Source organism: Elgaria multicarinata, chromosome 4, assembly GCF_023053635.1.
Source record: "Elgaria multicarinata webbii isolate HBS135686 ecotype San Diego chromosome 4, rElgMul1.1.pri, whole genome shotgun sequence".
In the NCBI taxonomy this organism is placed as follows: Eukaryota; Metazoa; Chordata; class Lepidosauria; order Squamata; family Anguidae; genus Elgaria; species Elgaria multicarinata.
The window spans coordinates 137,683,079-137,699,737 of record NC_086174.1 but is presented as its reverse complement, the minus strand read 5'-3'; the positions used below and the strand labels follow the sequence as shown (position 1 = coordinate 137,699,737).

Here is a 16,659-nt window from a genome sequence, read left to right as displayed (position 1 = left end):
GAGAAGCCTATGAGACTTGAAGGAATATTTCAGAAATGCCAGAAACTAATATCTAGATGAGCTGCTTAACCTACTTCAAAAAAAGCGAGTGGAAGCTGGCCACCCTGCATGGATCTGCCTCCTTTACCCTGTTTTTTTAGCCAGCCAAAACAAGGGAAAAGCTGCTCAGTCAAAAAGTCTGAAAGATGAGCTGCTAGTAAAAAACAGAAGCCTGCTTAACTTTTTTTCTTTTTCTCCCCCTGACCTGATGATTAGTGGGGAAACAGCTACTTTTATCAAGCCTCTCCTTTGCTTTGTCATTTGGTGTCTTTGGAATTTGAAACGAGATTGATATGCAACTAATTTGGCCTTCTCCTCCCTTTGCTTCCCCTCCACTTATTCTCAAGGTCATGCTTATGTTACTTACAACTAGGAGTAATGTGTGACTCACTAATGATTTGTTGCTGTATATTTTTCTTTAAAAATCTGCTTGTCTTACTGGCTTTAGCCCTTGACCTCGGTAGAAGAATGTTCTAATTTTAGTTGATGGTGACAGGAAAAATGAAGTGAAAGAAAGTGAAAGAGAGAAATTTATAAGTTGGGCTCTGACCGGTGCTTGAAAATTAATGTGACTAGGTAACAGACACTGTGGTAAATTTGGTTGGCCATTCATCTGGTCAGAACCACCAACTAACAGCGTTTCCACCTTGTCTGGGTTTATTAGGCTTCATCCAGTCCATTGTAAGAGCCAGGCATTGATTCAGCACATCTACAGCCTCACCTGATGTAGATGAAGACGAAAAGGAGAAATAGAACTGCGTGTCATCAGCAGATAATAGAGCTGCATGTTATCTGAAACAGTTTTATGTAGATGTTAAATAGAATAGAGGACAAAACCAATCCAGTGGGACCCCTTCTCATGAGAATCCATGAGGCAAAGCAGTATCCCCCGAGCACCACCAACCTAATCAGAGCAAAAAACTGCAATGCAGTAGCCCCCACTCCCAGCTCAGGCAGTTGCCCACAAAGTCAGCATAGTCAATGGTACTGAAAATCACTGAGGCCTTAGCTAGACCTAAGGTTTATCCCAGGATCGTCCTGGGGTCATCCATGTTCATGTAAATGACACACAGGATATCCCGGGAGCAGGCAGGGACGACCCCGGGATAAACCTTAGGTCTAGCTAAGGCCTGAGAGATCAAAGGGGAATCAACAGGGTCAACAAATTGAAATTACATTGTTAGAATTTAAAAAAAAAGCACAACCAACCAAAATTTATTATTTCTTAAGGAAATGTAATTCTGTGCCCACAATTCAGGTTTTGTGTCACTGCAATTTCTCATGTGCCCAGGATTCAGGTGCCCACGATTCAGGGTTTTATGTCACTCTTCAGTTTTAATTTGAATACTGCTGTCAAATTTTATTGTATGGTATGGTTCTTGCTCCTGTGCTTCTTGGTTTTTATGATACACTTTGATGATATCTATTCTGTGTCGCCCTAAGTGCTTGGCAAGCAGACAATGCCATTTCTAAATTTAATAAATAAATAACATGTTTATATTTACCTTCCTCCCAGGAGGCCAGAGTGGCCTTCAAGATAGCTTAAAGTCTATTGCCAGATATTACAGTTGGATTCAACATATATAATGCTCTCGATCATCTCCCCACAGCCTGTGTTGGACAACAACTTCCATCATCCCCAGGGGATGTTGGAATTATAGTATAACCTAGCTGCAGGGCTGTAGGTAGGGGAAGGCTGATCCTAGGTGGTACGCAGGATCCTAGATAGTACGCAGGATCCTTTCATCACTGTTTTGGTGTTTATGCAGTAGCCACTTCAGTAACATATTTTACTGCCGTTTTTTTCTAATCTAATTTAGATGGCAAGGAAAGAAAAAGAATCGTCTCAGAAAGAAGTCAGTCTTCTGGCCAGGATGAAGCACCCTAATATAGTAGCTTTCTACAGTTCCCTTCAAGGTCTCTTTTTATCTGTGGCTGTTCACTTGTTTTTAAAAGATTCCTTGATAAATTCTGTTTAGTGAGAAGATAGAATATCTGGGAATAATTGGTTTGAATCCTTGGAGAGAGGCCAGATGCAAAGGAGCACAGCGTGCCACCTGTAGCACTAATCATTGTGTAGGAGGAGACATTTTGGCTGGTGTAGCTTCTCGTGCGGCACTACGAAAAGTTGCTCCTTGCGAAATTCCCCCTTTCTCACAAGTTTGAAAGGCGGAGGAGTCCAGTTCTCTTCTATTGCTTTTGGTTATCCTAATGCCGTGGATACCTAGAATGGGGGTGGGTGGCCAGATGGGAAAGAGTTCCTAGACCTTTAATAATTGCACCGGAAAGGGAATTTCAGCAGGTGCAGCTTGTAGCCTTTCGTGCATCTGGCCTTCCTACGTGGGAGTCAAGGGGTGCGTAATCTCTCGAGGTCTTCGTTTATTGGAGATAGCTGGCGCTTAATCTGTCCGTCATAGAAGGTGTGTCTTTGGTGCTGAAGGCCTCTGTGACCGGAAATTCCGTAGTTGAGGCCACCTTTCTACAACTGATTCGCTTGCGCAGTTCGTAGAAGGAGCCTTGAGCATAAACATTAAACTGTAAATGGCTCTGAGCATTCTTCAGCAGCAAAGCAGGCAAGACGTTTGAAAATAAGCAATACGCCAGCTTATTGTTTTGGCTAAGTTTGCTCTTGCTGTACCAGCTGCAGCGAAAGCAGTTAACTGCCGTATTTAAAATTCAAAAGTGTACTCAAAACCCAATATATTTTATTGTAGAAAAAAATAAGTTATATATTATTATGGAATATTGTGACGGAGGTGACCTAATGAAGAGGATAAATATGCAACGTGGAGTGCTGTTTGATGAGGACAAGGTAGGTTTGCATTTTGAAGAACTTTCTTCTTTTACTTTCACCCCTTTTTCACAGAAAAAAAGACAATAAGGAACATCCTTGTTTCCAGGTTCTTTTATTTATTCTTCTGTAACAATGTAATTTATGCCTTAACAATATAAACAGATATCTTACATATGATTACAATATATATTATACATAAATACATATGCAAATAGTTGCTCTACTTCAGCCTTCCACAATCTGGCACCTTCCAGATGTAATGGACTACAACTCCCATAATCCCTAGCCAGCATAGCCATATCACTAGGCTGAAGAAGTCTGATTTACTCTGTTTTATTGGTGTTATTTTATAACAGATTAAATGTTGGCTTAACATTGGTTGAAGTATGTGCTATGTTGCACCACCAATCAATAACCAGGCACCAATTGTCGTAAAACATCTTTGCTTTCCTTCCTTGGACCTTAAAAAGTGCATTCATGTAGCCATAATTGTGTATTCCTCTAACTTCACAACTTTCGTTTTCTAGTGGACTCCCACTGGAGTAAAATCTACGCCTGCTTCATTTTAAAAAAGAGAAGTTTGCTTGAAAATGGTTGTGTAGGTTCTGGCATTAGTTAATCAATCAGGGGAAAGCATTCTGCATATGCCTGGAGAAACTCATTACTTCATATATTCTAGGGTTTAGCCCAGACTTTCAAATGTGTTTCCAGGCCTCAAACTGGAGTCCTGGGCCATAGCTAGACCTAAGGTTTATCCCTGGATCATCCAGGGGTCAAACCTGTTCATCTAGGTGACACACAGGGGATCCAGTGCTCAGGCAGGGGCGAACCCTGGATGATCCCAGGATAAACCTTAGGTCTAGCTGTGGCCCTGGATGCAAGTTTGGGCTTGAATATAAGGGTGTTGGGGGTGGGCGGACCTACACTGGGCTAGACCTATTGAGGACTACAGAAGATATGAGATATGCCTTATATTGGTTCTCATATTGCTTCTGTTAATGACTAGATGTCTATACCCACAAATATATATTCTGACCTTGTAGAACACAATTCAGCTGTGGCCAAGTTTTGGGGCAATGTCTATACGTCAAGAGTGGAATTTGAGCCCATACCTCCTGCTTTTCGGGGAAGTCAGGGATGTGGAGTCTCCATTTTGTTCTTTTCAGATGTATAAGGAATGCAATATTAATTTAATCATTTCTTACTGGAAAATGTACGTTTTAAAGAAAGGTTTCTTTTCTTTTTTAATCTTCAGTAGAATATTCCTGTGGAAATTACAGTGGTTGTGCTTTATAGGGCATTAGCATGTTATCTTTGTCTATAGATCCTGGGCTGGTTTGTGCAAATCTCCTTAGGCCTGAAGCATATACATGACAGGAAGATTCTGCACAGAGATGTAAAAGCACAGGTAATTCTTGGAGATCGTTTCTCATCCACTGTTGAGCCATTGCATCTCTGTTAGCAATTTCCCATGGCATACTATTTTCCTTGATTTGCAGAACATTTTCCTCAGCAATAGTGGAATGACTGCAAAACTTGGAGACTTTGGGATTGCAAGAATGTTGACCAAGTAAGCATAATTTCTTCAGACCCTCCATGTTGTTCTTTTCATTGTTGCTAGCTCTGAAAAAGGTGACTGTGTTCCAGGCTTGGTTTGAATAAATGAAAAGTCCAGAGAATGACAAAAATAGGGCTGGTTCAGACAGTAACACTAAACCATGGTTTGTCTCTATGAGAATGAGGTGCAGCCAATTTTGGGCTTGCCTGTTTGCCTCACATCCTCCCTCACTGATGGGGGAAGGAGACTGAAAGGTTCCCCTTTCAGTTGGGAATATACATCAGTTTCCCATTATGTCTGAACTCTGGAAACTGTGGTTTGTTCTGATTAGTTAACAAACTAGGGATTGAAATACATGGTTTAATCATGGTTTCTTGGAACTATTGCTAATTCTTTGGACTTTTGTTATCCAAATCAAGTTTGCAAGGCTGGCCCAAAACATCTCCCTGCCCAAGTCAAGATGTATACTCCAAGCACGCACAGAACTGGCTTTAAAGAAACGTTCTACTTCAGAGCAATAGGTAGAGCAAACATAAACCACGTCACTGTGCCACCTGCCTGCTCTTCTCATAGGGCCAAAGATATGGGTCCCACTAAACCCAAAGAAACAAAATAGGAGGAATAGTGTGGGTTCAGAAGGAACATGCAACTACCAGCTCTGCAAATCTGGAACAGACTCTCATAATGCAATTTTGGATTTGGGAATGTGTTTTTGTTTTTGTTTTTAGAAAGGTCATGGAAAAGACCTGCGGTTTTGTACTGCTGTTGGGAGGGAAATAGAGAACCCAAAAAACAATGTGTCTGCAGTAGGTAGTATTGTTTTTGATATAATTTAATGCAGCTATAAATGATGTTATAGCTGCACAAATGAAGAAAACATTTTAACCACTTCATGCTTTTCTTTTCTGAAATACTGAGTTAAGTTGTTTTGGAGCTAGCAAAACGCCACTGCACTGTAAATGACCATCCAGTATATTTAGAGTGCACTGAATGGGAAGATGGTTGTTATAACTGTGAATAACTCTTAATAAGTTGGAATAGCAGAAACTTTGGGTTTGGCAAACAGCCAAACTAGATGTGAAGCTAAATGTGGCTTTTTATATAATAGGGACATTTTTAAAAAATTAAAATGTGAGGTGTGGGGAGAGGAGCAAATAATTACCTGAATAATTACCTGTGATGAATTTCCTCTTCATCACAACAGTTAAAGCTGCAGGTGCCCTGTCCTCTTTCAAATCTGGTCACTCTAGTATAGCTCCTGCAGCTTTAACTGTGGTGATGAAGAGGGAATTTCACCAGGTTCTCCCTATATACAAATGGCACCTGGTGAAATCCCCTTTTCTGTGCAACTGTTAAAGAGACAGGAGCCCTGTCCTCCTTTTCATATGGTCACCCTATGTATGTCAGCTAGCATGTCCTCATGCTATTTTTTGACTTTTCCATCCCCCATTGTGCCTAGTACAAAAAGTGGCTGTGAGTGCAGGTGGCTGAGCCGACATATAATACCTGTTTGTATTTCTTGTGCAATTGCACTAATCTATGTAGAAGGATTTTATGCAATCACACTGTTTTCAGTATTGGCCAGCAAAATGTGACACATTCAACACACTGGCAGCCATTTAACATACCACTTTATCTGTAAACTGGAGCAGTTGTCACATATTAGGGGATTTGGAGCCAAATGCCATCAGTATGCTGATGACACCCAGCTCTATCTCCCTGTGACAACTGAATCAGGCGAGGCTGTGCAGGTCCTGGACCGGTGCCTAGACTCAGTAATGGGCTGGATGAGGGCCAATAAACTGAAGCTGAATCCTGGCAAGACGGAAGCCCTGTGGGTGAGTGGTTCCCGAGTCTGGGAGATAGGCCCATTGCCTGTTCTGGATGGGGTTGCACTCCCTCTGAAAGATCAGGTTCGTGGTTTGGGGGTACTCTTAGATCCATCTCTGTCGCTGGAGGCTCAAGTGGCCACGGTGGCTCTGAGTGCCTTTTACCAGCTTCGGTTGGTTCGCCCACTACGGCCTTTCCAGGACAGGGATAGCTTGGCCACAATGGCCACAATGGTACAGGCATTGGTAACTTCAAGATTGGATTACTGCAATGCACTCTATTTGGGGCTGTCCCTTAAAGCTGCTCCGGAAGCTGGAGCTAGTGCAAAATATTGTCTGGAGCTGCCTCTTTCCAGCATGTAACACCTCTGCAGAGGGAACTGCACTGCTTGCCTATTCGCCACAAGGCCAGATTTAAGGTTCTTGAAGTGCTGAATTCAATTTTGGAGAAATTTTGCATTCCAGCAGTGGGTGGAGCTAAAAGCAAAATGGGCGGAGGTGCAGGCAAATGGGCGGGGTCAAACTACAAATAAATAAATACAAAATATAGCACAATATTTTAGCTTAAAGTGCTTAACTGCCAGTAACTAAGGCTTAGGAGAGATATAACATTTCAACCTTTTAGAAAGGGGGAAAACTGCACAAAATCTGGCAAACCACCAAAGAGTTGGTGGTCGGGGAAAAGATGGTGGGGTCAGGGAAAGGGGGCATGGCCGTCTAGGGAACTTGGGGGGGGGCAGATTTGGCCCTATGGCCTAAGGTTCCCCACCCCCCGCAATACAGCCTTTCTGTCACCTAGAGAAATATATAAAAAGTGTTCTGGGTTGTTCCTGGGGTTTTTGAATAATGGACTGTGCCATCATTTCTCTAGTCCTTAGAGTCTAATGTTTAGCTTTCGTGGGCAGTTCTAGAACATCCTGATCTAACCTGATGCCCTCCAGATGTTTTGGACTTCAATTTCCATTATCCCCAGCCAGCATGAAAGGTCAAGGATGCTGAGAGTTGTAGTCCAAAACATCTGGAGGGCATCAAGTTAGGGAAGGCTGCTAGTGCTCTAGATGCATATAGCTGCTTCCTTCACCCCAATTTCCCTATTTGCAAGATACATGTATTTTTAAAACCTTTATTTCTCATTACTATTTTCTTTAGTACGATGGAATTTGCATGTACTTGCGTAGGAACACCATATTATTTGTCACCTGAAATCTGTGAGAACAGGCCGTATAACAATAAAACGTAAGTTTCGGAATATTGCTGGCTGATATAGTTTTGGCGAAAACCAAATGAAGGCAACAGCTGGAACTGAAAGCAACCAAACAGTGCTAAAAAGCATAAAACTGAGATAGCTCAGCTGCTAGACTCTAAAAAGTAAGCAAAAATCATGTATATATTTTCCTACAAAATGTAATCATACATATCTTGCACAGAATCAATGCCTAAGGGCTGAGTACTTCTGCTCAGCTCACATAACCATACCACAGTCCTCCCTGCCATCAACTCCTTCTGGTTCTAGGGTTAAAAACGTGCATTATTCCACATAGAAACTTTTTTTACCTGCAGTGGTCCTTGCTTCTTGCAAGTTAGTTTTCAGATTTATATTTTAGAGAGTAAACTGTTTTTTTGTTTTGTTTTTATGCTTCCTATCTCCCCCCATTACCCCCTATATCTCCACCCTTAATCTTGAATAAAGCTTCTTAATTTGGAATTTGACTACTTTGGACTACCAAAAGGAGACCATCTGGAGTAGATTTTGGGAGGGCAAGGGGGGTTGGAGTAGGGAGGAGGAAGTTCGGAGAGCCAATGGTTGTCCGCTTGTGTGATGTTGGATTCTCCCCCCTTCTTTAGGAGCTAGGGTGAATTGAGAGGTGGTAGCATACAGAGGATGATCAGGGGTCTGGAAACAAAGCCCTTTGAAGAGAGACTGAAAGAACTGGGCATGTTTAGCCTGGAGAAGAGAAGATTGAGGGGAGACATGATAGCACTCTTCAAATACTTAAAAGGTTGCCACACAGAGGAGGGCCAGGATCTCTTCTCGATCCCCCCAGAGTGCAGGACATGGAATAACAGGCTCAAGTGACAGGAAGCCAGATTCTGGCTGGACATCAGGAAAAACTTCCTGACTGTTAGAGCAGTACGACAATGGAACCAGTTACCGAGGGAGGTTGTGGGCTCTCCCACACTAGAGGCATTCAAGAGGCAGCTGGACAACCATCTGTCAGGGATGCTTTAGGGTGGATTCCTGCATTGAGCAGGGGTTTGGACTCGATGGCCTTTCCAACTCTACTATTCTATGATTCTATAAGCAGGAGTGTTGTGAGTTAGCTTTGCCGTCAGATTACCTGGGTAGTTTTTCACAGTTGCTTTCCTGGGTAGGCAGTTACAGGGCTAATTGAGAGACAAAAATACTGAAGATATTTGATGCATTTGAAATAGCTATTACTGAGTTCAGAGCCTGTTTGGTGGCCCCAATGGCTGATTAATGAAGTGCTTTTTGTAAGCTTAAAATGCTTAATCAAATAACATAGAACTGCCATTGAAATATGATTTTTTCACATTTTATTTATAAAACCAAAATCCCATATAAATTCATTACCTGCTGTCTCTTTACAATTAAATCTCACAGTTTTTAAACTAATCAAATGCCACTTGCACAGTGAAAAATAATTAATTACAATCAATGTGTTCCAATCCAGAAACACTCCTGCTTTTACTGAGCCTCAAATTAGGCAAACAGACTAACTTCATGTACTAACCTTTTTTTTAATCTATCACTTTTTGATTAGATATTATTAATTAATTTGTTGAGTACAGTTGTGTTACTAGATTCAGTTTTCTTTCCCCTTTCTTTTATAGGGATATATGGTCTCTTGGCTGTGTGTTGTATGAGCTCTGTACTTTAAAGCACCCTGTAAGTACAATAACACGATGAGTATCCTTCCACCATTGAATACAATATTTTACCAAGAAACAGAGAATGGTTCATAGGAGTCATTCAGTGGCTACAGTCAGAATCATTGCTTTAAAAACGGAACAGGATTTCTAGATTAAGGCGGTGTATGAAGGAGATTTCAAGTTTTATAGATTTGAGAAGCGGGTTTTTTCCCCCTGAGCCACATGTAATGTGCTCAGTCAAAAGTTTCTTTTAAACATCCTATGCTAATAGTTTCTGATGTATCATCAAAATTAATTAACACAGCTTAGAATTGCTTTGGCACATTTGTTCATGGAATAAGAATGTATATTTGCTTTCTATTCTTTCAGTCTAACTGTTGTGTATAGTGATTCTAATCTGTGTTAGGGTATATTTACAATGTCCTTTTTCATATGGTCTTTTGTTATTCTCATTGGTGTATTGTGCCATTTTCCAACTGTATGATAAAAATGGATGGATGGACATTCATACCTTGGGATCATGGAAGGAGGAAAGGAACCTCTCGTGCAAGCCCTTTGAGTCATTGCTGACTCCTAGAGGGACGCCTGCTTTCACTGACGTTTCTGACCTCGGAAGGAAGGAAGGCTGAGTCGACCTGAGCCGTCTGCCTGAGAACCAGCTTCCGCTGGGATCGAACTCAGGCTGTGGGGAGAGTTTTGGCTGCAGCAACTGCCGCTTACCACTCTGTGCCACACGAGGCTCCTTCATGGAAGGAGAAGACATCACAAATGAGGGATAGTAAAGCTCAGCTTGCCTGATGAATTGGAGGGATATTACTAAGGGAAAGCAAAGGCTATTCCTTCCTAATTCATCTTTCATTTTGTGTTAGCCCTTTTAAAAAACATTTGTGCCTAAATCAGCAGTTTATCGTTTTTCACTCTATTTTAATATGACAGTTTGAAGGCAACAATTTCCCCCAACTTGTGCTGAAGATCTGCAGGGGCCATTTTATGCCAGTATCTATGAAGTATTCATATGACCTAAAAGCATTAATATCGCAGTTGTTTAAAACCTCTCCAAGAGATCGCCCTTCTATCAACTCCATTTTGAGAAAGCCCTTTTTGGAGAAGCAAATAAAGAAATACCTGCCCCCCGAGGTGAGTGTCCACTGTGGCCAAGGGAAGAGACACAAGCCGATTTAAAAAACTACGCCATTCCTTCTGCTTTGTAATCACACTTCTTTCCCCATTTTTCCCTCTGTGGGGCAAATACATTCCCTTGGCTCTCCCCATTGTATGTATATTTATGGTGAGGTCTAGGGGGATGTTCACAGAGGACTGGAATGCTGCTAGTGTTTGCTTTCCTCAAGAAAAAGTTCTGAAGGGGAAAGTGTTTGTGCCCTTTTGCCTTGCATTGTCAGACTGAGGCCGTAGCTAGACCTAAGGTTTATCCCAGGATTGTCCAGGGGTCAAACCTGTTCATCTAAGTGCCACACAGGGCATCCAGCGCTCAGACAGGGACGAACCTGGGATGATCCCAGGATAAACCTTAGGTCTAGCTACGGCCTGAGTTACCAATCTGAATATAACACACCTGAGTCATTACCTAGCAAATATATCGCACAGAAATATATGTATAATCAGTTCTATTTGCTTCTAGGTCATGGAAGAAGAATTCAGCCACACTGTTATTCATGGCAAAAGACCACCAGCGTCACTATCTTCAGGCAAGCCATTGCATGCTTAGGCTTTTGTAAATGAGATCATAATATGGAAGTGTGTGTGGGGGGGCATTTATTTTAAACTGAGATTGGTTCCGAGACAATATGGCCAGTTTCAAGGAAGGAGTATGCTCTGTAATATGTTTGCATGCACCTTTCCATTGGAGGAAAAGGTCACAACCAAACCTGAGCAAATATGCTGGGGAGAATAGGACAGTCGCTTAAGAGTTATGCGTTCAAGCTGTCACCTCATTCTGTAAGTGCTACAAGTAAGAAGTAGGATCAACAGGTACGGTGCTTCAGATCCATGGAATTGCTTTAGCTAGGTTTGATTTTTCCTTCAAGAGAACGAAACACTTGTTTATATTTTGACGAGTTTATATATTCAAACCTCTGATGCTTTTACCTGAAGTAGTAATGCAGAACCTCATGTCCAAGGGCCAACCCCAGCCCACCTGTAGCCCACCTGCGATCCAATCTGGCCCTCCAGGGTTCCTCAGATGTCTCTGCCCCTTTTTGCCCAGCTGCCAATTGTTTGGTGGTTTTCTAGCTTTTGTGCAATTTTGTTCCCATACTAAAAGGTTGAAATGCCTCTACGAAGGCTTTGTGACGGGCAGTAAGAGCTTTCAGCTAAAGCTGGTTATAAGGAGCACACGACTCCCCTGTTAAAACAGCTTCACTGGCTTCCAGTCTGTTTCCGGGCACAATTCAAAGTGCTGGTTATCACTCTACGGCTCGGGTCCAGGTTATCTAAAAGACCGTATTGTCCCATATGAGCCTGCCCGTGCTCTGAGATCTTCTGGGGAGGCCTTTCTCTCAGTCCCACCAACATCCCAGGCACGCCTGATGGGTACGCGGGAAAGGGCCTTCTCGGTGGCTGCTCCAAGGCTCTGGAACTCCCTTCCCAGGGGGGCTAGGCTGGCTCCCTCTGTGCTACAGTTTCAAAGGCAGGCCAAAACTTTTTTGTTTCAGCAGGCTTTTGGAACTATACTGGACCTGTGTTAATGTATTGGATCCCCCCCTTTTAACCTGTTTCAGTTTTCTTTAAAAAAAAAATAACGTGTTTTTAATTTTACTGAAGGTTTAATTCTATTTTAACTTTTGTAACTTATATTTATATGTTTTAATTGTACATGTTTTAATCTTGTAAACCGCCTTGAGTCCGAAAAGGCAGGAAAAATGCAGGATGATGATGATGATAATAATAATAATAATAATAATAATAATAATAATAATAATAATAATAATATTTTTAGTATTTTCACTCCACCACTTCGGCCTGCCCACCAATGGAATGCAGCCCCCAAGAGCATTGGGCTGAAAAGGGTTCAACACCTCTGATCTAAAGCATAAACTTGGGTAGAGTTGCCACTTTGCCATTTAAGGCAACTTGGTTTTTTAATACACGCTCTAGTGAAATGCCTGCCATTCTGATCAGCTAGGTCAGCCTTCCTCAACCTGGGGCGCTCCAGATGTGTTGGACTGCATCTCCCAGAATGCCCCAGCCTGGCTGGGGCATTCTGGGAGTTGTAGTCCAACACATCTGGAGCGCCCCAGGTTGAGGAAGGCTGAGCTAGGTAGTGGTGGAAGGTGGGCCTGTGCATTATTAAGATATAGTTAACCCACCACAGATACACACTGTACATTCGAATTCAAGGTTTCCTTGATGGGACTGGCTGAGCTAGCTGATGTTTGGGGAAGGTGGAAAAGTTTTGTCCTCATTGGAATTTGAAGGGTTAGCTAAATAGAAATGGCTGATGATAGGTGCTCCAATAAGTGAGATTCAGGAATATTTCTTTTCCTACTCGCATGTATTGGAGCACATTCAGTCAGAACAGAACTGCACATTTGGAAGCAAATGCAGAACTCGCAACTCAGTTTTTACTGCTGATGTGCAATGCAGCTGGGTTTCTGGGGCGTTGGACTGGCAAAGTGGCAAATGTAATTAAGAATATTGCACCACTCTGTTGGTCTTCCATGTAATAATTATATAATGTTAGAAATCATTACCAAAACAGTCTTTAATTGTATGATTAAATAAGCTCCTAAAGTTCAGAAAGCAAGAATCCATGGTCATCGTTCTCCAAAAATCAAGATGGAGATGCTTCCCAGAAAACGAGAATTATTGTATAAAAATGAATGGAACTCTCCTGCAGGAGTCCAGGATCCTATTAGCCAGGTAATGAAATGATCTCTTATGTATTTTTGGCATTTCATAATTTAATGGATTCCGGTTTTGTCATGTGCTTCCACTTTGCAGCTGTAGATGGCAGTAATTAATTGAATGATTTTTGCCAAGAAGGGACAAACGACGAGAAATTAAATATTTTTGAGTCCTGTGTTTGGAATTCTGCTTTTCTGCCTTTTTAAAATTAACCAGCATGAGATGTCGGGGCCCAATCCAGATCATGGCCCCTTGTGGCTGTTAGTTTGGTTGTTGTTTCCCCAAAAAGGAGAACCCCAAGTAAGGATTCAAAAATTTAATATCTAGGTTGGCCCTAAATTTGTGCTGATTCAAACATCACAATTTGCTCTATTATACTACTCTGAATCCAAATCTCACCACTAACATGAAATGTCTGCGTGCACTTGCAGATTACTCTCTTACTCCATAGACACCTGGGGCTCATCTACACCAAGCAGGACATTACACTATGAAAGCGGTATATAAAAGGCAGGAGCCACACCAAGCAGGATATAATGGTATGAAAGCGGTATATGGTATGTGTCAATGGGCCCCAACAGTTGTCAGTGCACTTCAATACCGCTATGAAGCAGTAGTGTGGCTCCTTCCTTTTATTTACCACTTTCATAGTGCAATATCCTGCTTGGTGTAGTTGAGCCCCAGGTCAGCAGGAAGAAGAGAGTACATATTGAGAATAAGCAGCCTTCCCCAACCTGATGCTCTCCAAATGGGAGAGGAAGAGAGAATGTTTAGAAAGTGATGGTGTGCGTTGTTTAGGTCTTTGGCAGGGGAAGGTGGGCTCATCTAAGAGGAAGAGAAAAACATGAATTAATAGGAAGCAGAAATACTCAAATGTTTTGCAGAATGCTGTATGCACAGAGCTAGCATTAGCTGCAGCAGAGGATAGGAAATGGGAAAATAATGGGCTTGTTTTGTTTATTTCCCACTCTTCCTTAGAAAAGTCAGGCTCTCAGTGGCTTCTGAATTAGGTTCTAATCGATTCCACCCTGCCTTAATTTCAGCAAAGGTATAGCACTGAGTGCCATTCACTGAGTCCAGGAAGGGACGTGCTATAACAAAGGGATAACAATTCAGATCCAGTGTACTGGATTTGTTGCTGCTTTAATTTTCATATGTATGGTTGGTTTTCAGCCCTGGGGTCCTAGGTTCAAGATCTGTGGGAAAGCAGAAGCTGCCAGAATATATGGACACTATGACCATTATTATGTGAAACTTGCGAACTTGCAGAAGCGACCTTTGGTGCAGGAGGATGGTCCTCTTCTTGGCCAAAGACTGGAAGAGTATTATAAGAAGAAAGGACAAGAACCACCAGCACCTCCACCTCATTGGTAGTAAATGTTTTTTTGACTATTGATACATCTATTGATTCTGAAATTGGAATTCCGCCTGGCTATGTAAGAACTGCTGTGATTTTATTTAGAATCAAACTCAGGCTTTCAGTTCGATCTCACACAGAATTAAGTGTGTTTAAGAGCATTGATTTCAGACTGCGTTCAAAGTTGAGACTCTGAAGTGAAATGGAATATGAGCATATTTGTCCATGACATGGATTGCAAATTGCGTGGCAGCAGGCGGATGATTCAGTTTTCAGAAGGAGAGAGCCTGTGGTTACTAGGCCATTCATGACCCGAAACAGAGATGTGGTGGGGAAAAGTCGTACTTCCAAGTTAATGTTGTGCAGCGCAATCCTATACACGTCTAATCAATGTAAGTCCCTTTGAGTTCAATGGGACTTACTCCCAGGTAAGTGTTTATTGGTTTGCAGCCTTAAACTAGCATAATTTACTATGGGGAATCAGCAGTGAAGGAAAAAACGATTTCCTGTCTGAAGAAAACATCCATTTTCTATTTGAACTTTTACTGAATGTTATGTTTTCCTCTCAGGCCTGCAGAATACCTTCAGAGACGATTCAATGCCCAGCAGTACAAGTTAAAAGTAGAGAAGCAACTTGTAAGCAGTTTTTAATATATACATTGGAACAGATAAACAATGGTTATTGTTAGTTACTGGAGGAATCAAAATGGAGCAGTATATATATAAAAATTTACCAACATGAGAAATCACTCTAACTCTAGTCTTATACAGTTTGTCTTTTCTGTTGGGTGTCGTGGGTTCAGAAAACAGGGGGAAGTAAGGGAAATGTTTCAGGTGCCACTCTTGTATTCCCCCCTCCCCCCCCCCCCGCATTATTTCATTTATCAATAGGGGCTGCGGCCATCTTCTGCTGATCCCCATTATGGTCAGACGCAGAATCAGGAGATGAAGGAAGAGCAGCTGAAAGCCTATCAGAAAGCTCTTGCTCAAAAAAATGAAATGAAAGAACAGGTAAGAAAGAGGAGCTCACCTGGGAATTGGGTTGAGGGAACTATGATAGGAATCATGCACACTGTTTATACTACTACTCTTCAGGGATACAACACATATTGCAACTGCCAGCATAGGATTCACATGGATCCATATAAAATAGCTATGGCAAAATCCATAGTACACATATTCTCTTGCAATGAGTAAGGAAATAGAAATGAAGTTGCTTTTCAGAACCTTATCTCAGGCCGTTGCTAGACCACGGGTTAGCCCAGGCTGACACCGGGGCTCGCCCCTGTGCGTCCAGATGACGCACAGGGGATCCCAGGGTCAGGCACGGGTCAACCTTTCCTTGCCCCGGGGTAACGGGCTCCGCTTGTAGCCCGGTATTTCCGCAGTCCCGGGCTGAGGCCGGGACCATGGAAAGTCTAGCCCGTTCCGCGGCTTTTCCCAGCTCCGCGGCTTACTCGTGCGTAGCCAGGAGAAGCTGCATACAGGGCACAGCGCTCCACAGGAGCGCTGGGACCATCGGAGCCAGGGTGGGGAGATTGGGGGGGAGAGATCAGAGCCGGGGGGAGAGATCAGAGCTGGGAGAGAGATGGGAAGAGATTGGAGCCGGGAGAGAGATGGGGGGAAGAGATTGGAGCCGGGGGGACAGAAATCGGAGCCCGGGGGGTGATCGGAGCCAGGGGGGACGGGGAACCCTTTTTTAAAAAAACAACAACCCTTACCTTAATCGCTGGTGTGCTCCTGCGCATCCGTCCCCTTTAAAAACTAAACTAAAATGGCGGACACGACAGGGCTTCCGTGGAGCCCGTCACGTGTGATGTGTGGAAAGGAGCGACAGCCCACACTACTTCTAGTGTGGGCTGGCCCCTCACCCCGCACGGATTTGCAGGTAGGTCTAGCAAGGCCCTCAGTGCCTGGATCCGAGGCCACTGAGACCCCCATGCAGGGTGTTCCAAATAGAAAACTATTTGTTAGGGCAGAAGTAGTTGCTGACCCTGTTCAGACGACACGCTAAGCCATGGTACTTAAACATTTGGAGTGAAACACTATGGTTTAGTGTGTCATGTGAACCATTCCTAACCATGGTGGCTACATAACCATGGTTTAAACGTGCTCACTAACAATTTGCAGCCAAAGGGTTTGCGGCGTAACCATGGCTTAGTGTGTTGTCTGAACAGGCCCACTCTGAATGTTGGAACCAACCACCTTGCTCATAACTATTTTCTAGTCTTAACTATCAGTAGCATCCAAAAGCATCCTATCCGAGGTATCCCAAAGGCTTCAGCATTTAATTTATTTAATTTGCCGTTTCAGTTTGGCAACTCAC

General features: G+C 42.7%; 1 protein-coding gene across 1 annotated transcript in view; it reads left to right on the top strand.

Annotated features, from left to right (window-relative positions):
• NEK5 (NIMA related kinase 5) overlaps positions 1–16,659 on the top strand; it is a 31,360-nt gene that overhangs the window by 2,303 nt on the left and 12,398 nt on the right. The window contains exons 2-13 of the mRNA XM_063125280.1: positions 1,860–1,956; positions 2,754–2,851; positions 4,158–4,241; positions 4,333–4,403; positions 7,370–7,456; positions 9,074–9,128; positions 10,049–10,249; positions 10,752–10,818; positions 12,855–12,991; positions 14,150–14,346; positions 14,903–14,969; positions 15,225–15,344. Of these exons, the coding sequence (XP_062981350.1) occupies positions 1,860–1,956; positions 2,754–2,851; positions 4,158–4,241; positions 4,333–4,403; positions 7,370–7,456; positions 9,074–9,128; positions 10,049–10,249; positions 10,752–10,818; positions 12,855–12,991; positions 14,150–14,346; positions 14,903–14,969; positions 15,225–15,344 (1,281 nt within the window). The remainder of the gene's footprint in view (positions 1–1,859; positions 1,957–2,753; positions 2,852–4,157; positions 4,242–4,332; positions 4,404–7,369; positions 7,457–9,073; positions 9,129–10,048; positions 10,250–10,751; positions 10,819–12,854; positions 12,992–14,149; positions 14,347–14,902; positions 14,970–15,224; positions 15,345–16,659) is intronic.